The 21832-nt window shown below is 48.7% G+C and overlaps 2 protein-coding genes across 4 annotated transcripts; one reads left to right on the plus strand and one right to left on the minus strand.

Moving 5' to 3' along the window:
* Positions 1 to 948: 948 nt before the first annotated feature.
* On the minus strand, positions 949 to 15350 carry TMEM127 (transmembrane protein 127). Of its 3 annotated transcripts, none has more exons than XM_045550121.1 (4): positions 15200 to 15350; positions 14474 to 14791; positions 4483 to 4647; positions 949 to 3408 (listed from the first exon to the last, which is right to left on the minus strand). In XM_045550121.1, the coding sequence occupies exons 2-4, from the start codon at positions 14715 to 14717 to the stop codon at positions 3101 to 3103; spliced, it is 717 nt and encodes a 238-aa protein (XP_045406077.1). In that variant the 5' UTR covers positions 14718 to 14791; positions 15200 to 15350; the 3' UTR covers positions 949 to 3100. The 3 variants fall into 3 exon arrangements, with proteins under 3 accessions (XP_045406077.1, XP_045406078.1, XP_045406076.1); XM_045550122.1 differs by having other exon boundaries at positions 14474 to 14888; XM_045550120.1 differs by having other exon boundaries at positions 14474 to 14894.
* Positions 15351 to 15454: 104 nt separating this feature from the next.
* On the plus strand, positions 15455 to 21353 carry CIAO1 (cytosolic iron-sulfur assembly component 1). The gene is made up of 7 exons (XM_045550124.1): positions 15455 to 15825; positions 16404 to 16552; positions 16708 to 16819; positions 16916 to 17004; positions 17240 to 17441; positions 18378 to 18465; positions 19319 to 21353. The coding sequence occupies exons 1-7, from the start codon at positions 15687 to 15689 to the stop codon at positions 19557 to 19559; spliced, it is 1020 nt and encodes a 339-aa protein (XP_045406080.1). The 5' UTR covers positions 15455 to 15686; the 3' UTR covers positions 19560 to 21353.
* The last annotated feature ends 479 nt before the right edge of the window (positions 21354 to 21832 follow it).

The raw sequence follows: 21832 nt of genomic DNA on the forward strand, positions 1-21832 counted from the left end.
AGGGCTCTCCATGGCTTTTAGTGCCTTAGATGGGCTCCTCTCACCTTTCTAACCTCTGCTGTCACCACACCCTGGCCATCAATGTGCCTTTGCTCTTACCATATCCTCAGCAGGAATGCCTCGCTTCAATACCCTCCCACGGCAAGCCTGGCTCAAGCTGCCTCCTCCGGGAAGACTTTGTAATCATTCAGGTCAGAATCAGCCTCCCCTCTGGGCACAGCACTTTTCCCAGCTGACCACTCACTTCACCCTGCCTTTCTGTGAACGAGTCCATCTCCTGAATGAGAGAGGACTTGGAGAGAGCCCCAATCACTCACTGTATTTCTCTCATGGTGCCTAATAGTGCTTTGAGCACAACCCAAAAGGCCCTTCATAAATGTCTAAATGACATGAAATTGGAAAGATGTGTACTGCTCCCAGAAAAAAAAAGAACCCCTAAATGGGCTGCTCCCCAAAGGGAGCCCTAAGCTCTTTTACCATGACACACACTTGGGGCCTGGTGTGTGGGCTGAATGGAGAGAATGTGGGCAATCATCGAGGACTGGCATTGCCCCTGCGGAGCTTTTCTACGGGTCACACACCCAAACTGCCCTGTTCCCATGCCTCTCCCAGGGTCATTCCCTATGGTTTCAAAGAAAGTGCAGTTTCTTCAGCAAGCCACAATCCAAAGACATCTCTCTTCTGCAGCTAACCAGGTGATGCAACGAGAAGAACTCAGGGTTTGAAGTTGAGGACTTGAGCAGGAGTCATCTGTTGTTTCTAGCTATGGGACCTAGAAATTTCCTGCGTGGAAGTTGGCAGGATTAGGAGGCTCTGGAGGTGAAAATGCCATGCATGGAGCAGGCATGTGCCAAGTCCCTTCTAACTGTCTATTAATTACAGCTTCATCAATGTCTCCTGCTTTTCCAAGAGGAAGAGAACAAACCAAATTAGGCAAATTGCAACAAATGACAGGCATCCATTGGCATTTACATTCTTATTTGTGGTTTCTGGGTTTTTTGTTTTGTTTTGCTTTTTAATTTTTTTCCTAGAAAAAAAAAACACAACCAGGGGAATTTATATGACAAACTATCAGTGGCAGGATGGCAGGGGAAAAGAGAAAGGCCAGAGGCATTGGGAAGCTAATAAAAAGTGGGTTCCGAATCACATGGAACAGTCCACAGGGTCATGTCCAGGTCCGAATGAGATGACCGGCCACTTTGGCATGCGTGTTCAGTGTCCGGTCTTCTGGCCTGCCCACTCAGACGCCCACGGTCAGAGAGAGCTAGCCACACCTCAGAAATCTGCCAATGACAAACTCAGGACTTTACAGAAAGACAGACTTAATGCAGCTCCTTGGCTTTGTGCTCAGGTATCATACAGCAGGCAGCCTTTCTTGCCTAAGAGAAGAGTCTGGAAGAGTGGGAGAGTCGCCTTGGGACACGCTTTGGCATCACAGCAGTGAATTCCAAGCAGCTGCCCCAACTCATGTGCAGACATGGTCTTCACCACTCACACTGGCATCTATCCAGACATCCCCAGCCAATCTGGTTAAAGGACAGGGACATGACAGTCCCCTTCTAGCCACAGCTCAACAGTAGTGTCCATTCTCCAGTCTTCCTGGAACTGTCTATAGCCTTAAGGGTGGGAGGAGATTGGAATCCGTCTCCTTTTCAGCTCAGCACTGGACACTGATTCCAAAGAAGCTAGTAATTTAACGACGAGAGTGGCCATCTGGATCTGCACTGAAGATCTTTCAAGTTTTGCCCACTTTATGCCCCACATCTCAGGGCAGAAAATTCTGCAAGACCCAGAGCAAAAAGGGTAGTCAGGGTGTTGGCTGGGCAAGAAAGAGCCAGTAGCACACTGCAAGATCAGAGTACATTCAAGAAGGGGAGAGGGGCATGCAGCAAGCTGTAGCCCCAATTCACAGTCTAGGGGACATGCTGAGCCTGAAAGATACAGCCAGGCCTGCTAGTGTGGTCTGGCACCTCACACGATGGGGCCCCACTGGTTGTGGTTCCTATGCAATGAGTTCCTGCCCTGTTGTGGCCCCTGTTCCCGAACTGAGGCCAGGTTTCATCTCAGTGCCGCAGTCCTGAGGAGCACCACGCTGGCCGGCCAGCCAGGCCACAGTCCTCAGCGCCTCTGGGTTCCACAGGAAGGCCCCAGGAAGCCACCGTCACTGGGAGGGAAGAGCAAGGGAAGGGAGGCTGCATTCTGCGGGGAGAGACTCAGGGAGGAACTACTCATGGGCTTGGAAGGAGCTTTGGCCCAAAATATTGCAGTGCCAAAAGGAATAGGACATGTTTCTGAAAAACAACAGATTTGTCCCTATTTTAAAAAGAGAATATTGTTGCTGCTGCTTGGTTTTTTCTTTTTAAGACAACTCACATTTAAAAGGTGAAGGGAGTGGGGAGATCTAGTTCCCCTCTGATCCTTGACAGGCACCAGGAGACCAGCTTCTGCTCTCGTGGCCTGGGCTCCAGCCACACAAAGCAAGGGCAGGGCGGGGAGAGCAACTGCTTTGCTTCCCCCACACCGGGTCCTTCTCCCCACAAAACCAGAACACATGTGAAGAGAAGTCCAAAGGCTAAAGTGCAGAGAACTCCACGGAGTGGGCAGCCTGGTATTAGAGCACTCCGAGAAGGAATGAGGGCCGGGGGTGAGGGGCGGCCAGCCCAGAGCTACAGCTGTGGAATCATTGATCCCTGTGAAGTGAGCCCGCAGGGCACAGTCCCCTTCCCCTTGGGCCCTGTTGATACTTCCATCTGGGACTGTCCACTATCAGCAGCTCCCTAAGGAAAAGTCCCAATCCTAAAGATATGGTCCGTGAGGGGAGAAAACTTATATGACATCCCTGGTTGGTAATGACTAGTGAACGTGAAGGGAACAGAAGGTGGCAGGAGGGGAGACAGTGCATTATATAAAATCAATGAACCTCAGGTGTCGACAGCAGGGCTACATGGACAACCCTAAAGGCAGAGTCTCTCTTAGGAAGTTTTGGTGACAATGGTCAGGATCCTACCAGTGAGGCCTGCTGGGAAAAGGGGCTCCTCTGGGTATAAGAGGAGCTGCAGAGTCGGGGAGGACTGCCGAGGAAGAAAGCCCACGGTGGGCACTAGGGTGTGTAGGCTGGGGGCGGCTGGAATTGGTTGATGACCTCATACTCCGCTGGGTAGGGCTCATTCTCCTCCATCTCGGAGAGTAGCTCCAGCGCCTGCTCTTCTTCCTCTGTCGGGTAGTGGCGCAGGAGGTTGGCTGCTGTGGCCAGGATTGAGGCCCCACCGGCTCCTGCCACCAGATAGAAGCTAACGGCAAAGGTGACATAGACCTGGGAGCCATGGTACTTCTTATGTTGCTGCTGCTGGGCCAAGATGAGTTCAGAAGCCCAGTAAGAGAAGCCGATGACGGTGGCACACTGTAGGACTAGGGGACAGAGGACAGCACAGAAAGCAGATTAGCAGGCACCCTGCAGCGAGGATGCTTTAGGAACCAATCATAGCCTCTCTACCCAAAACCCCAGACCCTGCAAGGAGGAGCTCCCTTGGCCAGGGATTCTTGGCCTGGGACCCCATCTAGATCAGATTCTCTTGCAGCTGGGATACTAAAACCACTGGATGTTTTGGGTACTTAAAAGGAATAGATAAGGTCATGCAGTTTGGGAGCTGGAGTTGACACCACCACAAATCAAATCGACACACCAGCCTGGTCATGAGGGAGGCGTGCAGCCATGTACCAGCAGGGAAGGCTGGTCTGCAGGGAGGCAGGAAGGTGGCATGGAGAGAATTCCACCATGAACTATGGGAGACACGGGGAGACAGCCTGGTTCCTTCCTTGCTCATTCCAGGCACTGAGCTCGGCTAAGCTACAAATGCCACTTTTAGAGAGTCTTGAGATTTCTTGCGGAATTCTAAGAACATTCCTTCTCTACAGCTGGGCTCGGTGCGCTTGTGATCCTGGCAAGGGTACACGCAAATGACTGAAGCAAGCTACTAACACACCCTAATGCTCTGTGAAAGGCTAGAGCTTTTCTTTTTTTTTTTTTTTTTTGAGACAGAGTCTCGCTTTGTTGCCCGGGCTAGAGTGAGTGCCATGGCGTCAGCCTAGCTCACAGCAACCTCAGACTCCTGGGCTTAAGTGATCCCACTGCCTCAGCTTCCCGAGTAGCTGGGACTACAGGCATGCGCCACCACGCCTGGCTAATTTTTTCTATATATATTTTAGTTGGCCAGATAATTTCTTTCTATTTTTTTAGTAGAGACGGGGTCTCACTCTTGCTCAGGCTGGTCTCGAACTCCTGACCTTGAGCGATCCACCTGCCTCGGCCTCCCAGAGTGCTAGGATTACAGGCGTGAGCCACCACGCCCGGCCTAGAGCTTTTCACATGAGCACCTGGAACAGTGTCTGCTCATAGAAATCCGAGTCCCCATCTGCAACTCCAGATAGTGTGCACTGCCTGGTGGCAGTTCCTCTGCCACTATGAGCAGGCCCTGGGCTTACCGGTTAGTATGTGGGCAAAGGCGTAGCGACGGGTGATCTTCAGGGCTGGGTGCTTGGGCCCAAAGACATCCAGAAGGAACGCAGAGAGACTACACAGGATGCCGAGGAAGCAGAAGGCAGCGATGACCCGCAGGAGCAGCACTGTCTGGGGATTCATGCAGAAATCTGTGGAGGGAGAAGCAAACTTTCAGGGTCCCAAGTAACACCCTGGTGCACGAAGTCCCCACCCAGGAAGGAGCTCAATCCCCCTCCACCACAGTCCTGGGGAGCCAGGTGAGTACCGGAGGACCCTATCTTAGCTCTTACTCCTAGCTGGTCTGCAAAGGAGCTGGAACAACCTCCACATTAGGAGACAGGAACCCTGGATCAACTGCTCCCCTGTACTTCAAGTCCTTCTCTTTCCAACAAGACTAGTCTAAGTGCAGGATTCCACTTTGTTGTACTTGCCATGCTCTTCTATTTTTAAAGATCCTGACAATTAATCTGTCATGTTAACCCATTCTGCTAAAGGACGCTTTGGGCTGACAGGGAAAGCCTGACTTCTAAGCTGAGACAACCAGAAAGGCTAAGGCCAAAGATCAGTTAATGCTGATTCCCCATTTACTCATTCATTCCCTTTTTGTTCCAAAAAGTAGTTCAACTTGAAGAAGCTAAGCTAAGTGAAATAAGCCAAACACACAAAGACAAATATTGTATGATTACACTCATATAAGATGCCTAGAATAGTCAAATCCATACAGACAGAAAGTAGAGTAGTGGTTGCCAGGGGCTGGGAAGACAATTTTTCCAGGGATGGGGGCACAGAGCTCAGGTGGGGATACGCAGGCCAGTTCCTAACAGGCTGTGGCCCGGAGTTGGAGACCGCAGATTTTATGCGTACAGAGATTCAGTCTGGGATGACGAAAAAGTTCTGGAAATGGACAGCAGTGATGCTTGTACAACATGTGAACAAACTTAACGTCATTGAACAGTACACTTAAAAATGGTTAAAATGCTAATTTTTATGATTTTACCACAATAATAAAATTAAATAAAGAAAAGGGGAAAAAAGAAGTTGAGGCAATTCAGAAAAGTACATAACTACAAGAATGTGTTAAATAAATTAGGAAAGATGGAGCACTGGCACCGTCACATTTATTTTTGCTCCCTCCCTGAACCCTACCAGAACAAAAGAAAACAATTTTTTTAAAAGGCATAAACCCACATAAAAGAAAGGGAGGTGCAAAACAAAATTCTGAAAACTGGAAGGTAAAGAGATTTAGTGCTACCTACGATGACTGCGCAGACTCAACAGAGCTGAAGGTAAGCCAGCAGTGGGAAAAGCTAGGCAGCAACTAGCTGTACACCACAAAATCCCCAAAAGGCTAAGAAATTAACAGCATCAAAGGGTGCACACGCTACCAAAATAAGGGAGTAAATCAAGGAAAAGGAAGACACTGAAACAGGAGACACAACATTCAAGGAGTCCCTAGGGTCACGGTGAAGGGAGATCCCAGGATGACAACCACGCACCAGACACACAGAGCAACTTGTATTTCCTTCCAGTACTTTAATACTGATTTTAAAAAAATTTCAATTAGACAACACTGTCAATCTCCTTTGATAGCTATGCAAACTGCCATAGCTTCCAGAAGGATACAATAGAATAAAGGCTGATCCAGAAAGAAACCAGGCCATGAATAACTATTCCAAGTCTTTTTTTTTTTTTTTTTTTTTTTTTTTTTTGAGACAGAGTCTCACTTTGTTGCCCGGGCTAGAGTGAGTGCCATGGCATCAGCCTAGCTCACAGCAACCTCAAACTCCTGGGCTTAAGCGATCCTACTGCCTCAGCCTCCCGAGTAGCTGGGACTACAGGCATGCGCCACCATGCCTGCCTAATTTTTTCTATATATATTTTTAGTTGGCCAGATAATTTTTATTTCTATTTTTAGTAGAGACGAGGTCTCGCTCAGGCTGGTCTCGAACTCCTGACCTCGAGCGATCCACCCGCCTCGGCCTCCCAGAGTGCTAGGATTACAGGCGTGAGCCACTGCGCCTGGCCTATTCCAAGTCTTAATAAAAGTAGGAAATGGGCCTTAACTTCCTCATCCTCCCCTTTTCTTGCCATTGGCAAGCTCTTCTTTCATTTAGGCTGCGGGTTACCAAGTGATTTAGGAAAATTTGGAAAGGGCTCAGGCTATAGACTCCTTTCCTAAACTTGATCACAGGCTGTGTAAGGTGGTGATCACCAGCCTCTAGCGCACATCCACACCACTGGGGTGCTAGGTGAGAAAGCATGTTCTTAGGCCCCCAGAGAGTCTGAGAGTGCTGAATCCTAACCACTAGACCACCAGGAAGCATAATTTAATTTTTTTATTAGGTTACTAAGTATGAAATGTCCGATTTCCTTAAGTACTAAGTTTGATATCTCTTAACATTTCTCTTTGACACTTCTTGTTTTATTCTTATTGTGAAGGTACATCCTCAGTCTTGCAAATGCACATTTTGGCTTGTGATTATCTTTCAAATTTTTTTTAGAGCAATTTTTGTGAAACCATACATAAGTCAAAAATTCGTGTTATTTTCTTTCTTTTTTTTTTTTTATTATTTTAAGACAGAGTCTCACTTTGTTGCCCAGGCTAGAGTGCCATGGCGTCAGCCTAGCTCACAGCAACCTCAAACTCCTGGGCTTAAGCAATCCTTCTGCCTCAGCCTCCCAAGTAGCTGGAACTACAGGCATGCGCCACCATGTCTGGCTCATTTTTTCTATATATATTTTTAGTTGTCCAGCTAATTTCTTTCTATTTTTAATAGAGATGGGGTCTCACTCTTGCTCAGGCTGGCCTCGCGTGTTATTTTCTAATATGAGTTCCATCACAGAACCAATGCAGACAGCTCAAAATATCAGCAAAGTGTTTGGGAAAGATGTAGCTAATGAACGCACAATATATTGCTGGTTTGAGAAGTTCCATTCTGGTGATTTTAATCTTGAAAATGAGCCACGTGGGCGACCTGAGACCAAGGTGGATAATGATGAGCTGAAAGCTGTAGTGAAAGCGAATCCATCTCAACCTACACATGAATAAGCAGCAAGGTTTGATGTTACTATTCCAACAATATTGGACCATTTGAAACAAATGGACAAGGTAAAGAAGCTGGATGGATAGGTTCTGCGTGAATTAAACGAGTATCTGCAGAGAAATCATCTCGAAGCTTGCCTTTCTTTGTTGTCATGACATAAAGGTGAAACATTTCTATATCGTATTGTTATGTGTGATGAAAAATGGATCCTTTTTGACAATCAAAAGCATTTGGCACAATGGTTGGATAAAGAGGAAGTGCCAAAACTCAGTCCAAACCAAACATTCATCACAAAAAGCCCATGGTGTCTGTTTGGTGGTCCACCGCTGGTATTACCCACTACAGCTTCATGAAATCTAGTCACTCCATTACAGCAGATGTCTACTACAACCAGTTGGATGAAATGATGAGGATGCTTGTGATTAAGCAGCCGAGATTGGTCAATACAGACAGTCCAATCCTCTTGCAAGACCACATGTCACAAAAAACAATGCTGCTCAAACTACAGAAGCTGGACTTGGAAACTCTCTGTCATCCACCATATTCACCAGACCTTGCACCAACTGACTAACCACTTCTTGGAGGCTTTGGACCATTTCTTGCAAGGAAAAATATTCAATTCTCAACAAGCTATGGAAAATGCCTTTGGTGATTTCATTGCCACATGTTCTCTAGGCTTCTTTGCTGCTGGCATAAACTAGCTACTGTTAAGATGGCAAAACTGTGTCGACAGTTTAGGCACATACTTTGATTAATCATACTGCTTCTTGTTTGAGATACAGTAAACTATGCTTTTGATTTAAAATTGGACATTTCATATTTAATGACCTAATTTTTTTTTTCCTTTCTTTCTTTCTTTTTTTTTTTTTTTTAGTACAGATGAGATCTCACTGTGTTGCCCAGGCTAGTATGGAACTCCTGGCCTCAAGCGATCCTCCCGCCTCAGCCTCTCAAAACTCTGGGATTACAGGCAAGCTACCTCGCCTAGTGAGTCTGAGTTCTAGGTCTGGAGCAGAGCCTAGGAATCTTAATTTTTAAAAAACAGCCCAGGTAACCTCCATGCAGGTAGTCCAAGCCCTACACTTCAAGAAACACTGGTCCCAGACCTCAGAGGAAAGTGGACCGAGGAAGGAAAGTCCAAGAACCTGGGGAGGGGACCTAATCTCAACAAAGCTGACTCAAGCCAGCAGATGCTGGCATTATGGGGTCTTGGGCAGAGGGTGGCCCTGGGCCTTTGTGACTGAGCATGCATACCTGTGTCAAGTTCAGAATTCACCAAGCAGATGCTAGCTGGGCCCAGATGGAGGCTCATATGCCCCCGTCTGGGCTTTGGGTCACCCACCAAGCCACCCTCAGAGCTATCTGTCATGATCTCTTATCTGCTGACCATCTGTTTTGGTCCCAAGCATCCAGCCTGGGTAACTGCCTACTGCCAGGAAGCTTGCCTGTGTGTGAGCTCTGCCAGCAACCGGGACCAGCCTTCATTTAATCCAGCCCCGCACAGCCTTAGCCAGCGCACAGGGCCTCACTGAAAGAAAAGCTCTAGGAGAGAGGGGCTATCTCCTGGCTTTATTTTGAATATTGTTAAAAGCTCTCTGAGATAGTCCTTGGGGTCCACGTGGCATGTGGCAGTGATGGAGCAGGACGAAAGTGTTTTTCTAGTGCTTCCAAGAATAACCTGCCAGAGGTCACATGCCGCTCTGCAGCAGGCTGTGTCAGATTCCACTTGCATTACTTAATGCAGCCAGGCTCTCAAAGTGAAAACAGTAATACGTGGGGGCTTCAAAGAGACTATTTTCTTTCTTTGACTGGATGGTGAACACAAGGATGTTCATTTTATTAACCTTAAAAATGTAAATCCATTACATACATTACTATATGTCTTATGTTTCATAATACATTTAATAAGGAAGACATGCACATGATAAAAGGCTTCAGAGAGGATGTCCCTTCCCTTCCAGATGTCCATCTGCCCCTCCTCAGGGGCAAACATTGTTGGAGGTGACTTGTATACCCCTCCGGGAATGGCCTGTGCACACAGATGGGTCAAATGTTATCTCAGTTAATCCTCACTGCCACTGTGGGAGATTCATCACATAGCTCGGATGAGGAATCAGAGGCTCCAGGAGGTAAAGTGACTTCCTTCAGGCCACACAGTGCAGAGCTAGATTCCAAATCCGGGTCAGGCTCCCCTGCATTGTGCTACTTGGAATCACTAAGCACCAGAGTTAGCTACTTTATGTTTTCCTGGAGACAGTCAATCAAATCCTAAAGCCTTGTATGTGAATGAAGGGTTAAAAGCCAATATGAATGCCGTCAGAGCCATCCTTAGAGCCAGCAGCTGCTGAGCTCACTAAAAGAATAGCTCGAAGCACAAAATCTCACAAAAAAGCAAAAAAGGAAAGTCTAAGAACCTGGGGAGAGGTCTCGCTATGTCATTAAGTGATGAAAAGTGCTCATATAAAGAATTATTGAGCAAAACCTGCTTGGTAGGGTATCTAAGCTTCTATAGCATTATAGCCATCAGAGACCAGCTCTTGGAAGTGGTTGGGATACCAGAAAGGCTCTGGACCTAGTGCCAAATCCTAGGTATACTACAGACTATGTGTTACCTTGAGCAAGTCACTTGACTGCCCTAGACCTCTGCTCTCTCATCGATCAAATGAAAGCAGTAATGTCCACCCCTCCCACCACGGGTAGGCTGGGAGCTGACACCATACCTGTGAAAGAGCAGCCACCTATACTGTTACTGGCCCACTAACCAGGGGCCACAGTGGCATCACCCTGGCATGTCTATCTTTCTTATGAAACTTCCTCAACTACACACATCAGTCAATGTGGGCCAGAGAAGGAGCCTACTAAAGCCAGACTAAGGGTCTGCCCCACCGGAGTGACGATGTGGTACAGAGAAGTAGCTTTTGGCCCAAAACTCAAACAGGTTTTCTTTCATCGGAACTACCTTTCTCCACTCCAAAGCCATGAGCAAACCCTCAGGGTGAGTGGGGAAGCCAAATGTGAACTCCCTTTGGCTGATGCTAATGGATACCCTGGGAGCTGGCCCCATATCACAGGTGCCTTTTCATCAGAGGGTCTCAGATCACACAGGAGGAGCAGGTGTAGTTATCCCAGACACACTCAGAACCCAGTTCAGAGACTCTCCTGCGGGTCAGTATCTCAACACCTTTCTGTCCTCCGTTCCTAGACATCATACGGCAGGGAGGGCTACAAACATCTGCTCCCTAGAGGACCGTAGGAGAAACAAAATCCCAAAGGTTATGTGTGTATAATTTTATTTGTGGGAGAGAAAGGGCACATCAGGCAGGGTCCTAACTTTAAGTTCAAGCCAGTGATGCAGTCCATACACCCTGGCCAGACCCAGAACACAGCCTATCCTCCACTTGTGCCCTGGCCTGTTTATTTTGGTAAACATTGCTTGACCGTGCTCTCTAGTCATCAGGGAAGAAGGCAGCTGCTATGTAATAGGATCCCAAGGAACTGACTTTGCTCAAGGTCACTGGTGAGTCACTGGGCTGGATTTGTTTTGAAGGCCCCAGCTCTTCCTGTCTACCTGCCCATTGCTCTAACCTCTCCTGACCCAAACAGGCTGCAGGAAGGAAGGCTAAAGTGGCTTCTGACCAGCTCCCCTATTCTGTCTCATCTTCCTCCCTCCTCACTGGAGTTAGAAGCACTTCCCCAATCTCTCTCTGTATGCATCCATCCTACCTGCTCGGCCTCTCTGCACTATGACGTTTTTAGCTTCCAGATAGGCCCCGACAGGGCCCTCTAGTGCCTGGCCGGGTCATCTCACAGATACTAATGGTCCTAATAGAGCTGCCTCTGAGGAGGACGGGCCCCGCAGGACTTGGCAATGCCAGCTGCATCAGTCACCACCCCTCAGGTGCATGGGCCCTCCCTGGAAGGCCCGTGATCTTCCAGTGGCTGTTGTCAATTGTGATTCATTTTGCTTCTAATCCAAACTTCCTCTTTCTCCAAAGGCGCTTCTTGAGGCTGTTGCCAGTGCTGCCCTTTGCTGGTCACAGCTGGGAGGCAGAAAGGATCTGGGGCTCCCTCCCTGGAGCCACTAAAGGTCTGAGTACACTCTGGATACAAGCCCAGGTTGAACAGCTATGTGAGAAGCAGGCACCCCCTGGGGAGGCTGAGGGGAGAATCCAGAAGGGGATCTTTGGAGCCAGCTGGCATTGGCTAAAGCCTCTGAAGCTCTGTGAATGACAGTGGGAGGGTGAGTGGCTTTGCCTCAGGTTCATCAACTTGAGCCCCAACACCGAGGTGACAAGGTTATAGTAAAAAGCACAGCTTTGGCGGGGCTTGTGATAAAACTCAACTAGAATAGGGAAGTGACAAGCCTTGGGCAACTCAGATGGGAAAAAAAAGAAACTTGGTGTGCACTGAGGCGTTGTGGCAAGAGTATGGACTTTGGAGTTGATGCCACTCAGATTAGCTGTGTGCTCCTGAGCAAATTACCTGAACTCACTGACTGGCGACCTTTGTGAAGTGGGGCTGATGACAGCACCCACCGAATAAAGATGCTGTCTAGAAGAAACTAAAGGCAGGCATAGAGTGTGCTTAGCATAATGCCAACGTGTGGCACTCAGGCAGGGGTGAGACATGGTAAGGCTGCTCTGAGCCTGGGGCCTGCCCACTCCCCTCACCTGCAGAGAACTGGCAAGGGCTGTTCTCCCTCTGGAAGTATCTATGTGCACCATATCTGTGTGCGATTGCTCTGCTCCCTCCTGAAATGGGGAATAAATACTCTATGCTTCCAGGGCCTCTGTGAGGCCCTGAGGATCAGCACAATCACACAAGATACCATGTGTCTGAGGCCCACTGGATACCAAAAAAGCAGCAGGTACAGGGAGAAGGGAGAGGAGACATAGTTAGTGACCTTCTGATTCCTCACCTTGTTCTGTGGTAGCTCATGTGTCCTCAATTCTCCCACTGACAGGCACAAAATATTCCTAGCTTGCAACGGCCAAGGAGATGGCCACAGGCGAGCAGGCAGAAACCATACATGGGTTAAGATCTCTAAACATGCAAACAAATGTACCAATAAAGGTTAAGGAAACACTCTTTGCCAAAGACAAAATTTGGTCTGAATAATTTCTTAGAAAGGGCACATACATATGTGAACAAAGGAAAACCTGCACCAAAAATTTATTTTTATTTTTAACATGCCTTTGACAAGGATGTACACCATGTGGAATGATCATGAGATCGTTCCTTATGACAGCTGAAGTAAAACAAAGGATAAAAACCATAAACGAGACAGCACCATTTTATACTGGCACCAACAGATGTAAGGTACTCTCAGCTATGCCACCCCCAACTGGGTAGCCTTGAGGAGATCATTTCACTTTTCTGGGCCACAGCTTCCTAGACCTCTGAAATAAGAATGTGGGATCACTTAATGGAGAGAGAGACTGCGTCTTCCTCCGTCATGTGAATGTTATGAGCCCCCTTCCCCACTGCCAGGGATGGTCTGCAAAGGTGAGCATTGGGAACTCATGCCTAGTTTGTGAGTAATAGTGAATTCCTGAAACACTGAAACACCACTGAATTCCTGAAACACTGAAACACCACGGGATCAAATGCAAAAGCCTGCACGAAGCGGAGGGAACATGGCAGCTATGCTTCAAAGAAGGCAAGTCTAGGGCGATGCGCTGAGGGGAAAATCATCCTGACTCACTCAAACTTCATGCCCACTGCGCCATCAGTTACATGTTTGAGAAAAGGCTGCATATCACAAGGCCTCCATCATGTGTGTAACTTTGGTTTTAATGAGCCATTCCAGCAAAGGATATCATCACTGTGTAGCCTAGAAACAAACCAGAAGCCCCCAACCTGTTCCCTACAAAATCACTCTAAAGCCTCTAACAGGCAAGAGAGATGCAATACAGTAAGAGAACACAGTAAGAGAAAGAAAGACATTAGGCCACAAGGATGAGGCTTTTCAGCCTAGACCTGCAGAAGCAATATATGATCCAATACACAGGGGGGAACTTGGCTCTTTTCACCAAATCCAGTGTGCACATATCTAACAGGAAGTGTTCTGATATGTGGGCAGTAAACATCTGGAATGTGTCACAGCCAGCAAATAGCAAAGGGAGGAAATAAGAAGACCTTCAAGATGGTTCAAAAGACCTTGGGGGTGATGAACAGTGTTGTTGCTAAGGACTGTTTGGGGCCCACTGACCTTTTTTAGGGTAAAAACCAGGTGGTGCAGTCCTGCCCTCATATCACACAGCCTTTACCTCACTTCTGGAGACAAAACTGGTCAGGATCAACTATGGGACTCCCTGGAACCCTCCTACAGGCTTTAGCTGTCTACCTGGCTGGGAAGCATGACAATGAACAAAGCAACCTTACCTCAGTCAGGCACACTTGTAATGGTTCCAAAAACCAAATTCCAACTGTTTTACTGAGAGTGGCAATGGAACTGATTTCTGATTACCTAAAATGCCACAGACCCCCTTTTTCTCTAAAAAAATACAGTTACCATAGAACATTAAACTATCTTTTAAAACCTAGTAATATTAAAAGTTCCTATTCCTCCACTAACCAGTCTGCAGCAAAGAAACTTTCCCGTATCCCACAGCTTCCTTAGAAGGGGAAAGCTAATTGTGACACCTAGCACCTTTATCTCTTCTCAATGTACAGCGCCCTTCCTCCGGCAGAATCCTAAAATAGCAGCAGTCTGGATTAGCAGGGCTGTGAGGAGTAGGTACTTAGCTGAATAACATCGGAATTAATGAGCGGCCGGACCCCAAACAGAGCCACCTGGTGGGCATGAACACCAGACAGGAATAGGGATGTTTCCTTCAACCAAGTGCCTGCCCCTAGCTATCTTAGCTTCAGCCCACACCACCTTCTGGCCCTCACCGAGACCTGGAGGGGCGGCGCGCAGTGCCCTCACCTTTCAGCAGGTCCGGGTGCACGTACCCCAGCACGTCTGAGACCCCCAGCTCCTGGCGGGAACAGGTGCCTCCGTGGATGTGCAACCAGGCAGGCTCGGCGAGGGCAGTGCACAGCGCCGTGATGGACAGGGCCCCAGGCAGGGCCGAGGCCAGGCTACGCTCCGGCTGCTTGGGCAGAGCGCTGCCTCCCGGGCTCCTCCGCCGGCGCCCGCCGGGCAGCCCTGCGCCTCCGGGGGCGTACATGCCCGGGGCCGCCCGCCGTCGCTCTGCGGTCGCTGCTGGTCGCCGCCGACCTCTGCGGGGCTCGCAGAGCCTGTCTGTCCCGGGGAAAAGAGCGATGCTCTGGGTTCGCGGCAGGTGAGGCAGGCGCGCGGCTGTCAGGCCCGACACCGGAGAACGGGGGGGCGGGGGGACCTAGGACTGAGAGGAGACGGGAGGGCTGCGGCGATTGGGGGGCGGGGGTGGGGGACTTTGGAATGGGGCTGCAGGACGAAAACCCGAAGAGGGCCGCGGGCCAGATGGACAGATCCGGGTGGGGGGCGGAGGTACTGGAGATCGGCTGCTGGTGGCGAAGATACCCGCTCCGGGGTCTCGGCCAGAGGGTGCTGAGGGGCGGAGGACCGGGCTGGGCCGCGGGGACCGGGGACGGGTAATCTGGGACCGGCGCTTTGGGGTGCGACCTGTGAGGAGAAAGGGCTCTCCCCACGTCGCCCACCGTTCCTCACCGGTCAGCAGTCCTCAGGGCTGGGATGGCGCCGCTCTGCCCTGTCACGGGCTTCTCAGCTGCCGGGGGCCGAGCGATTCCAGGCCCCAATCCCGCAACGCCCGGACCGACCCGGACCCTATGCACTTCCGGCTTCCTCCTGCTCTGCCTCCGCCTCCGCCTCCCCGGGTCCCCGCCTCCTCCCCGTCGCGTCACAGCCTGGGCGGTGCCGCCGGCTCTGCGCAGGGCCTCACGGGACTGATAGTTCAAGGCGGTGCCGCTATACTTTCTGCTGGGGGTGGTGAGGGGAGCGACTACAACTCCCAGGGGGCCGCGCGGCTGTAGCCGCGGGCACTTTAGTTCCCAGGACAACCCGGGCCCTCGGGCGGAAGCGGGAGCCTCAGGCGGCCGCGGAGCCCGGAGTGGGCGTCGCGGAGACTTGCGCGGTGAGACCCTCTGTTGGCGCGACTGATCCTGCCCATCTCCTCTTCATCCTGCGCCGGGCCACCATGAAAGACTCGCTGGTGCTTCTGGGCCGTGTCCCGGCGCACCCGGACTCTCGCTGCTGGTTCCTGGCCTGGAACCCCGCGGGGACCCTGCTGGCTTCCTGCGGTGGCGACCGGACAATCCGCATCTGGGGCACCGAGGGTAAGGCCCGGCCTGGCTGCGCGAGCCCCGGCGCTGAGGCCTCCGCCTGCGCATAGTGTGAGTGCGCAGCCTGCCGGGGAGGTCGACTTCGAACAGGGTTACCGGCCAAGGGAGGAGAGGCGACCTTCTAGTCACGTTAGACACTCTGAGAAGGAATTTTCAGGCAAAGAAGTTGGCAAGTACTGGAAGGGAAGCAAAAATGTCAACAGACAGGCTGGAACTGTTGAAATTGTGATGGTTGCTGAGGCAGGAAAATGGGGAGACAAATGTGGTGGGAAAGTAGGCTGCAGAGTAACTTGCAACTGGACTGCCAGGTTCAAATTTTATCCCGATGACATTTTGGGAGTCATTGGTAGTTTAGAAGGATGCCTCCAGAAGTAGAGTTAGTTACATCTTTGTTGTTTAAAAAATATGTGAAATACACCGATTGAGTTTTGGCCCCCAGCTTCGCTCCAATACTACCACCCACCCCCGCCCCAGCCCCAGCCCCAGCCCCACCCCGTTATTGAACGGCTCGTTGGTGCTTTGCACCTTCTTGCACACCCAGCTCCAGAGCTTGGCCTGTCCTCTGCTTTTAGGTGTTAGCTGGATCTGCAAGTCTGTCCTTTCTGAAGGCCACCAGCGCACTGTACGGAAGGTGGCCTGGTCTCCCTGCGGTAATTACCTGGCTTCTGCTAGCTTTGATGCTACCACTTGCATTTGGAAGAAGAACCAGGATGACTTTGAGGTAACCAGGCTGGATGGGACGAGGATTGTTGCCTGTTTGCTTCCCTGGGCTGGTTCAGCAACCTGAGCCATCCGGGGCCAGTTGGGCTATACCCACGAGAAGGACCCCAGGGGTCTTAGCTACCATTAATTCTCATCCCTCTTCCCTTTTCACAGTGTGTAACTACTCTTGAGGGCCATGAAAATGAGGTCAAGTCAGTGGCTTGGGCCCCATCTGGCAACCTCCTGGCCACCTGCAGCCGAGATAAGAGTGTGTGGGTCTGGGAAGGTGAGTCCAGGTGGAATTGGGAACTCCTGACTGACATCCCCCTCTGTGTAGCTAACAGGGTTGGCTCTTGGGTTCCTTTCTTTTCCTCTTCCACAGTTGATGAAGAAGATGAGTATGAATGTGTCAGTGTCCTCAACTCCCATACACAGGATGTCAAGCATGTGGTTTGGCACCCGAGCCAGGAGGTAAGAGTCAGGCAAGATCTCTTAGTAGGAAGGAACTCTGATGTGCAGGCTTGTGCCCGCCTCTGCTTTTCAGCCTTGACCTGACTTTCACAGGGATCTCTATCTGTGACCAAAAAACATTAGTCACTTTGTAAAAACAGATCCCTAGGACTGTCGTATCCTGTCAGGGAGAGGTATTGGAGCCATAGGCACTTCCTGGGCCATATAGGCTGGGTCTCCTTTTCTGTTCCCTTAGCTATTAGCCTCTGCGAGCTATGATGACACAGTGAAGCTCTACCGGGAGGAAGAGGATGATTGGGTATGCTGTGCTACTCTTGAGGGTCATGAATCCACTGTGTGGAGCTTGGCCTTTGACCCCAGTGGCCAGCGCCTGGCATCTTGCAGTGATGACCGGACCGTGCGCATCTGGTGCCAGTATCTACCAGGCAATGAACAAGGTGAGGGTCCAATAGTGGAGCTCCAGAGGTTCACAGTCTGCTAAGGGACATTCATGAATGGTAGCAAATTGGGGTAAAAAATGTGCCACAAGAGGGCACCAGATTGAGTGCTGGAAGAACCAGGAAAGCTTTGTGGACAGAGCCATTTTATCCAATTTAAAACGATATGTAGGGGGGCCGGGCGCAGTGGCTCACGCCTGTAATCCTAGCACTCTGGGAGGCCAAGGCGGGTGGATCATTTGTGTTCAGGAGTTCGTGACCAGCCTGAGCAAGAGCGAGACCCCATCTCTACTAAAAAATAGAAAGAAATTATATGGACATCTAAAAATATATAGAGAAAAAATTAGCCGGGCATGGTGGCTCATGCCTATAGTCCTAGCTACTTGGGAGGCTGAGGCAGGAGGATCACTTGAGCCCAGGAGTTTGAGGTTGCTGTGAGATAGGCTGACGCCATGGCACTTTAGCCCGGGCAGCAAAGTGAGACTCTGTCTCAAAAAAAAAAAAAAAAAAAGGATATGTAGGATTTTAACATGAAATTTTCACACAAGAATTCCAGGTGAAAGTCCAACAGTGAGTAAAGGCATTGGTGGTGAGAATGCCTAGACTTACGGGAGGAATGGTGATTCATTTAGATGGGATGTAGTATATAAAGGGGTTGAGAAGGAATAAAGTGAGTTGGGTTGGCTGATGGGTAGCCTTCAAAGGCAAACTAAGTAGCTAGATACAGTCTGCAGCAGAACAGGAACATTTTCTTCTCAGAATTTTGCTTTAAAAAGGCCAGTCTGGCCAGTGTGTAAGGCACATAAACGAGGATGGGGACAGAGGAATGGAGACACAGAATCATAATTGAAAGTGGGGGTGAGGGAGGTTCAATTACTCCCCTGAGATGCCTGGGACATAGAAACATCTTAAGCTTAAGAGAAGTCTGTCCTGCAGGCGTGGCATGCAGCAGCTCTGACCCCAGCTGGAAATGCATCTGCACTTTGTCTGGCTTCCACTCCAGGACCATTTATGATGTTGCTTGGTAAGATGTCCACCCCTATCCCGCCCCCCACTCCATAGCAGGGATTTCAGAGAAGTCATGACCTATGCTGCACTCTACCACCTTGAAGGAGTGCACAAGAACTAAGAGTAACCACCCCTATTTCTTCAGATCGGGCCTGGCTGTACCGTGCTGGCTTAGAGCTGGCTGGCCTGGGATGCACAGGAGTAGGGAACAGACCTAAGCTTGCACCTGGGTTAAGCTCCCAGGCTGTAAGGGCATCATACTATTCAGAAATGACTGAATTTGTGGATTCGTGGCTGGGGTATTTATGGTTTGCTAACACTGACTCTGCCCTTATGCAGGCCAGAAAAGCTGCACCATTTATATAGGAGAGTATGTCAGAGGGCAGTTCCAGCCCTTAAAATTGATCCCTAGGAAATAATCTGAAACAATGAAAACACTAATGTGCACCCAAGCTTGCTTTACATTAGCAAACACGTGGAAACAACCTATTTACTCAACAAAAGTGAACTTAAATAAATGTGGTAAAGCTCAACAACCTATTAGGTCAGTGTTTGAAGAAAAGCGTTGAGAATACTTCATGACATGGGAAACTGCTTATGCTAAGAGAAAAGTACAGTTCAGAACTGTATGTCATTTTTTAGGGTAAGTATATGAGGGGGTACTAGATGGAAGCACCCAAAGCCTTAGATGGGTGATGTTTGTGGCTCTGTATTAGTCAGGGAAACTCAGTAAGAGACTTTTAGGTGAGGCATGAAGTTTGGGAAGAGAACAGGCTGGGCAATGTAGAACAAATCTTTCCTACCTAATTAGCCAGGTTGGGGAGGGAGGAGCCACCTACATTACCCACTGATGTGCATCTTCCTCGCAGGTGTCAGCTGACAGGGGCCCTGGCTACAGCTTGTGGGGATGATGCCATCCGAGTGTTTGAGGAGGATCCCGGCTCAGATCCACAGCAGCCCACCTTCTCCCTGACAGCCCACTTGCATCAGGCTCATTCCCAGGATGTCAACTGTGTGGCTTGGAACCCCAAGGAGCAGGGGCTCCTGGCCTCCTGCAGTGATGATGGGGAAGTGGCCTTCTGGAAGTATCAGCGGCCTGAAGGCCTCTGAGCTACTTTGACTTTGGACAGAGTATTGGTTCCCCAGAAAATGTCATAAGACCTTTCCAGGCCCTGAGAGGACCTGGAGGAGCATCCTTGACCTTCATTTAACTTGGCTGGCTTCTATTTGGACTTGGGTAGAGGTGTGGACCACAGAACTTTCCCCTCCTTAGACCTGAGGGCCATAGTAAAGGGCTATAGAACATCAGTGCATTGTTACTGTGCCACAGATTTCGCTTTAGGTCACAGTGTTAAACCTGGGGGGAGGGATGAATATACTGTTTGTAATCACTATATATATAAAATGGGGCATATGTGTCTCAGACCTTTCTGAAGTTGTAAGCTTTATAAAAGTAACCCAGCTGAATCTCAAGTCCTACTTTATAAGGCATTCACAATTTAAAATATTTCCATGGTGAATCCTCATCTGAAATAGGTCCTGCCTTCCCAATTTCTGGGTAAGTTCCTGCATTTAAAATATCTAGTCAATATTGAAGGAAATTTTTGTCTTAATGTAGGCTTGTTTAGAGTGAGGGACACCTCTACTTTCTCTTAGAAACTCTCACGTACCTCCTTGTGCCATTATGCTGTGATGGCAGCTGGGGATACGAAAAAAATAAATGGGGAAATCCTGAAGGGAATTATTACTCGACACAAGCTGTACATTTCTCAACAGGGATGCAAACTAGTTCTTCATTGGGGGAGGGGAAAAATATCTTAGAGCCAATAGCTTGTGGCCCTCTAACAGCCCACAGCACATAAACATAGCATATCTGTGGTATTACATTTTTTTGGTGGGGGTGTTTAGGAAAAAGACATTTAATAAGGCTCCTTAGGGGAGTGATAATGAAGAAAAATTGAGAAACACTGCCATAGGCAATCAGTTCTTCAGTCTTAACCTAGGTTGTCTCTGACCATCACTTCTAAATGGGTTTTGATGTGAGGATGGCCCCCAAAGCTATAGCCTTAAGTTTTTACACTATAGAAATCATGTATCTAAAGATTTTAGATTTCAGAATAACTGGGACAGTACCTAGAGCAGTGGTTCTCAAAATGTGGTGTGCATATCCCTGGGAATCCCAAGACCCCTTTTTTTTTTTTTGAAGCAGGGAGGGCCCATGAGTTCACCTGTTGGCACTGTGGCATGAATCGAGCTGGTAGCAACAAACTAGTCCAGTCTTCACTGCCTTGTGCTCGGAGTAAAAATATTGCCACCTTCACTTAGAAATGCCCTTGATAGAACTAGAAAGATGATTAATTGTAGTAAATGTTGACTCTAGAGAATACTTCTAATATTCTGAGAAATAGGAAGCATACATAAAGCACTTCTGCCGCACACTGAAGTATGGCTGCCTCGAGGAAAGCAGTTGTGCAACTGAGCTGCAAGCTGAATTAGCCGTTCTTCATGGCATACTGTTTTTACTTGAAGGAACTAGCAAATTATGGTATTTGGACTTGGCTATTTGGCTGACATTTTGGTAGTGAAATGCATGGACATTTGGAACAATTTTCCAAATGACCAATGCATGTTACAAAATCATTCATGCGTAAGAGATTCATTCAAAGTGTAAGACAGGCCAGTGGGCTTTAAATGTAAGAGTAGAAGAATGCATTGATAAGGTTTCAGATTCCACATTGCCTTTAAGAGACTACCACTTGTAGAGTCTTGGTATAGCATCATAGAACAGCCACAGTTACCTGAAAAGGCTTCAACACAAATGACATAAAATATTGGATGTAGAAACACATAAAAGAATCCAACTGTCTTTTATTAAGCCAGACATTAAAGAGATTTGCAAAATTACAGAATGCTACCCTTCTCCCTGGATTTATTTTGTTTTAGGAGGTATTTTAAAATAAATTTAAAAAATTTTTAATATAGTAAATACCAATGGATATAACCTAGGTAGTAATAGATCTTTGGGCTAGTCTCCAAAACTGAGAAATTCCTGATTAAAAAAAGGACACACAAACTTCTTTTGGGTTCTTAATTTTTTGTAGTGTAAAGGGATCCTGAGATCAAATCATTTGGAAACTGCTGACCTAGGGAAACTGCTCTTCAGAATCATCTTTTGGTTTTGTGCACATCCCTAAAGAACAACAGAAGGCAAGAATTCAAAGAGAAAAATCTGAAGATCGTGATTACAAAATCAGTTTACCAAGACTGGGCCACATCCAGGTGGTACATTTTAACACCCTTGCTGGTGCTGCCTCCTTTTGGGAGGGGACACTGCAGAACTGCAGAATACAGATCCTGAGAAACCTCTAACCTGTGATCTGTCC

Source organism: Lemur catta, chromosome 4 (genome assembly GCF_020740605.2).
Source record: "Lemur catta isolate mLemCat1 chromosome 4, mLemCat1.pri, whole genome shotgun sequence".
Classification (NCBI taxonomy): domain Eukaryota; kingdom Metazoa; phylum Chordata; class Mammalia; order Primates; family Lemuridae; genus Lemur; species Lemur catta.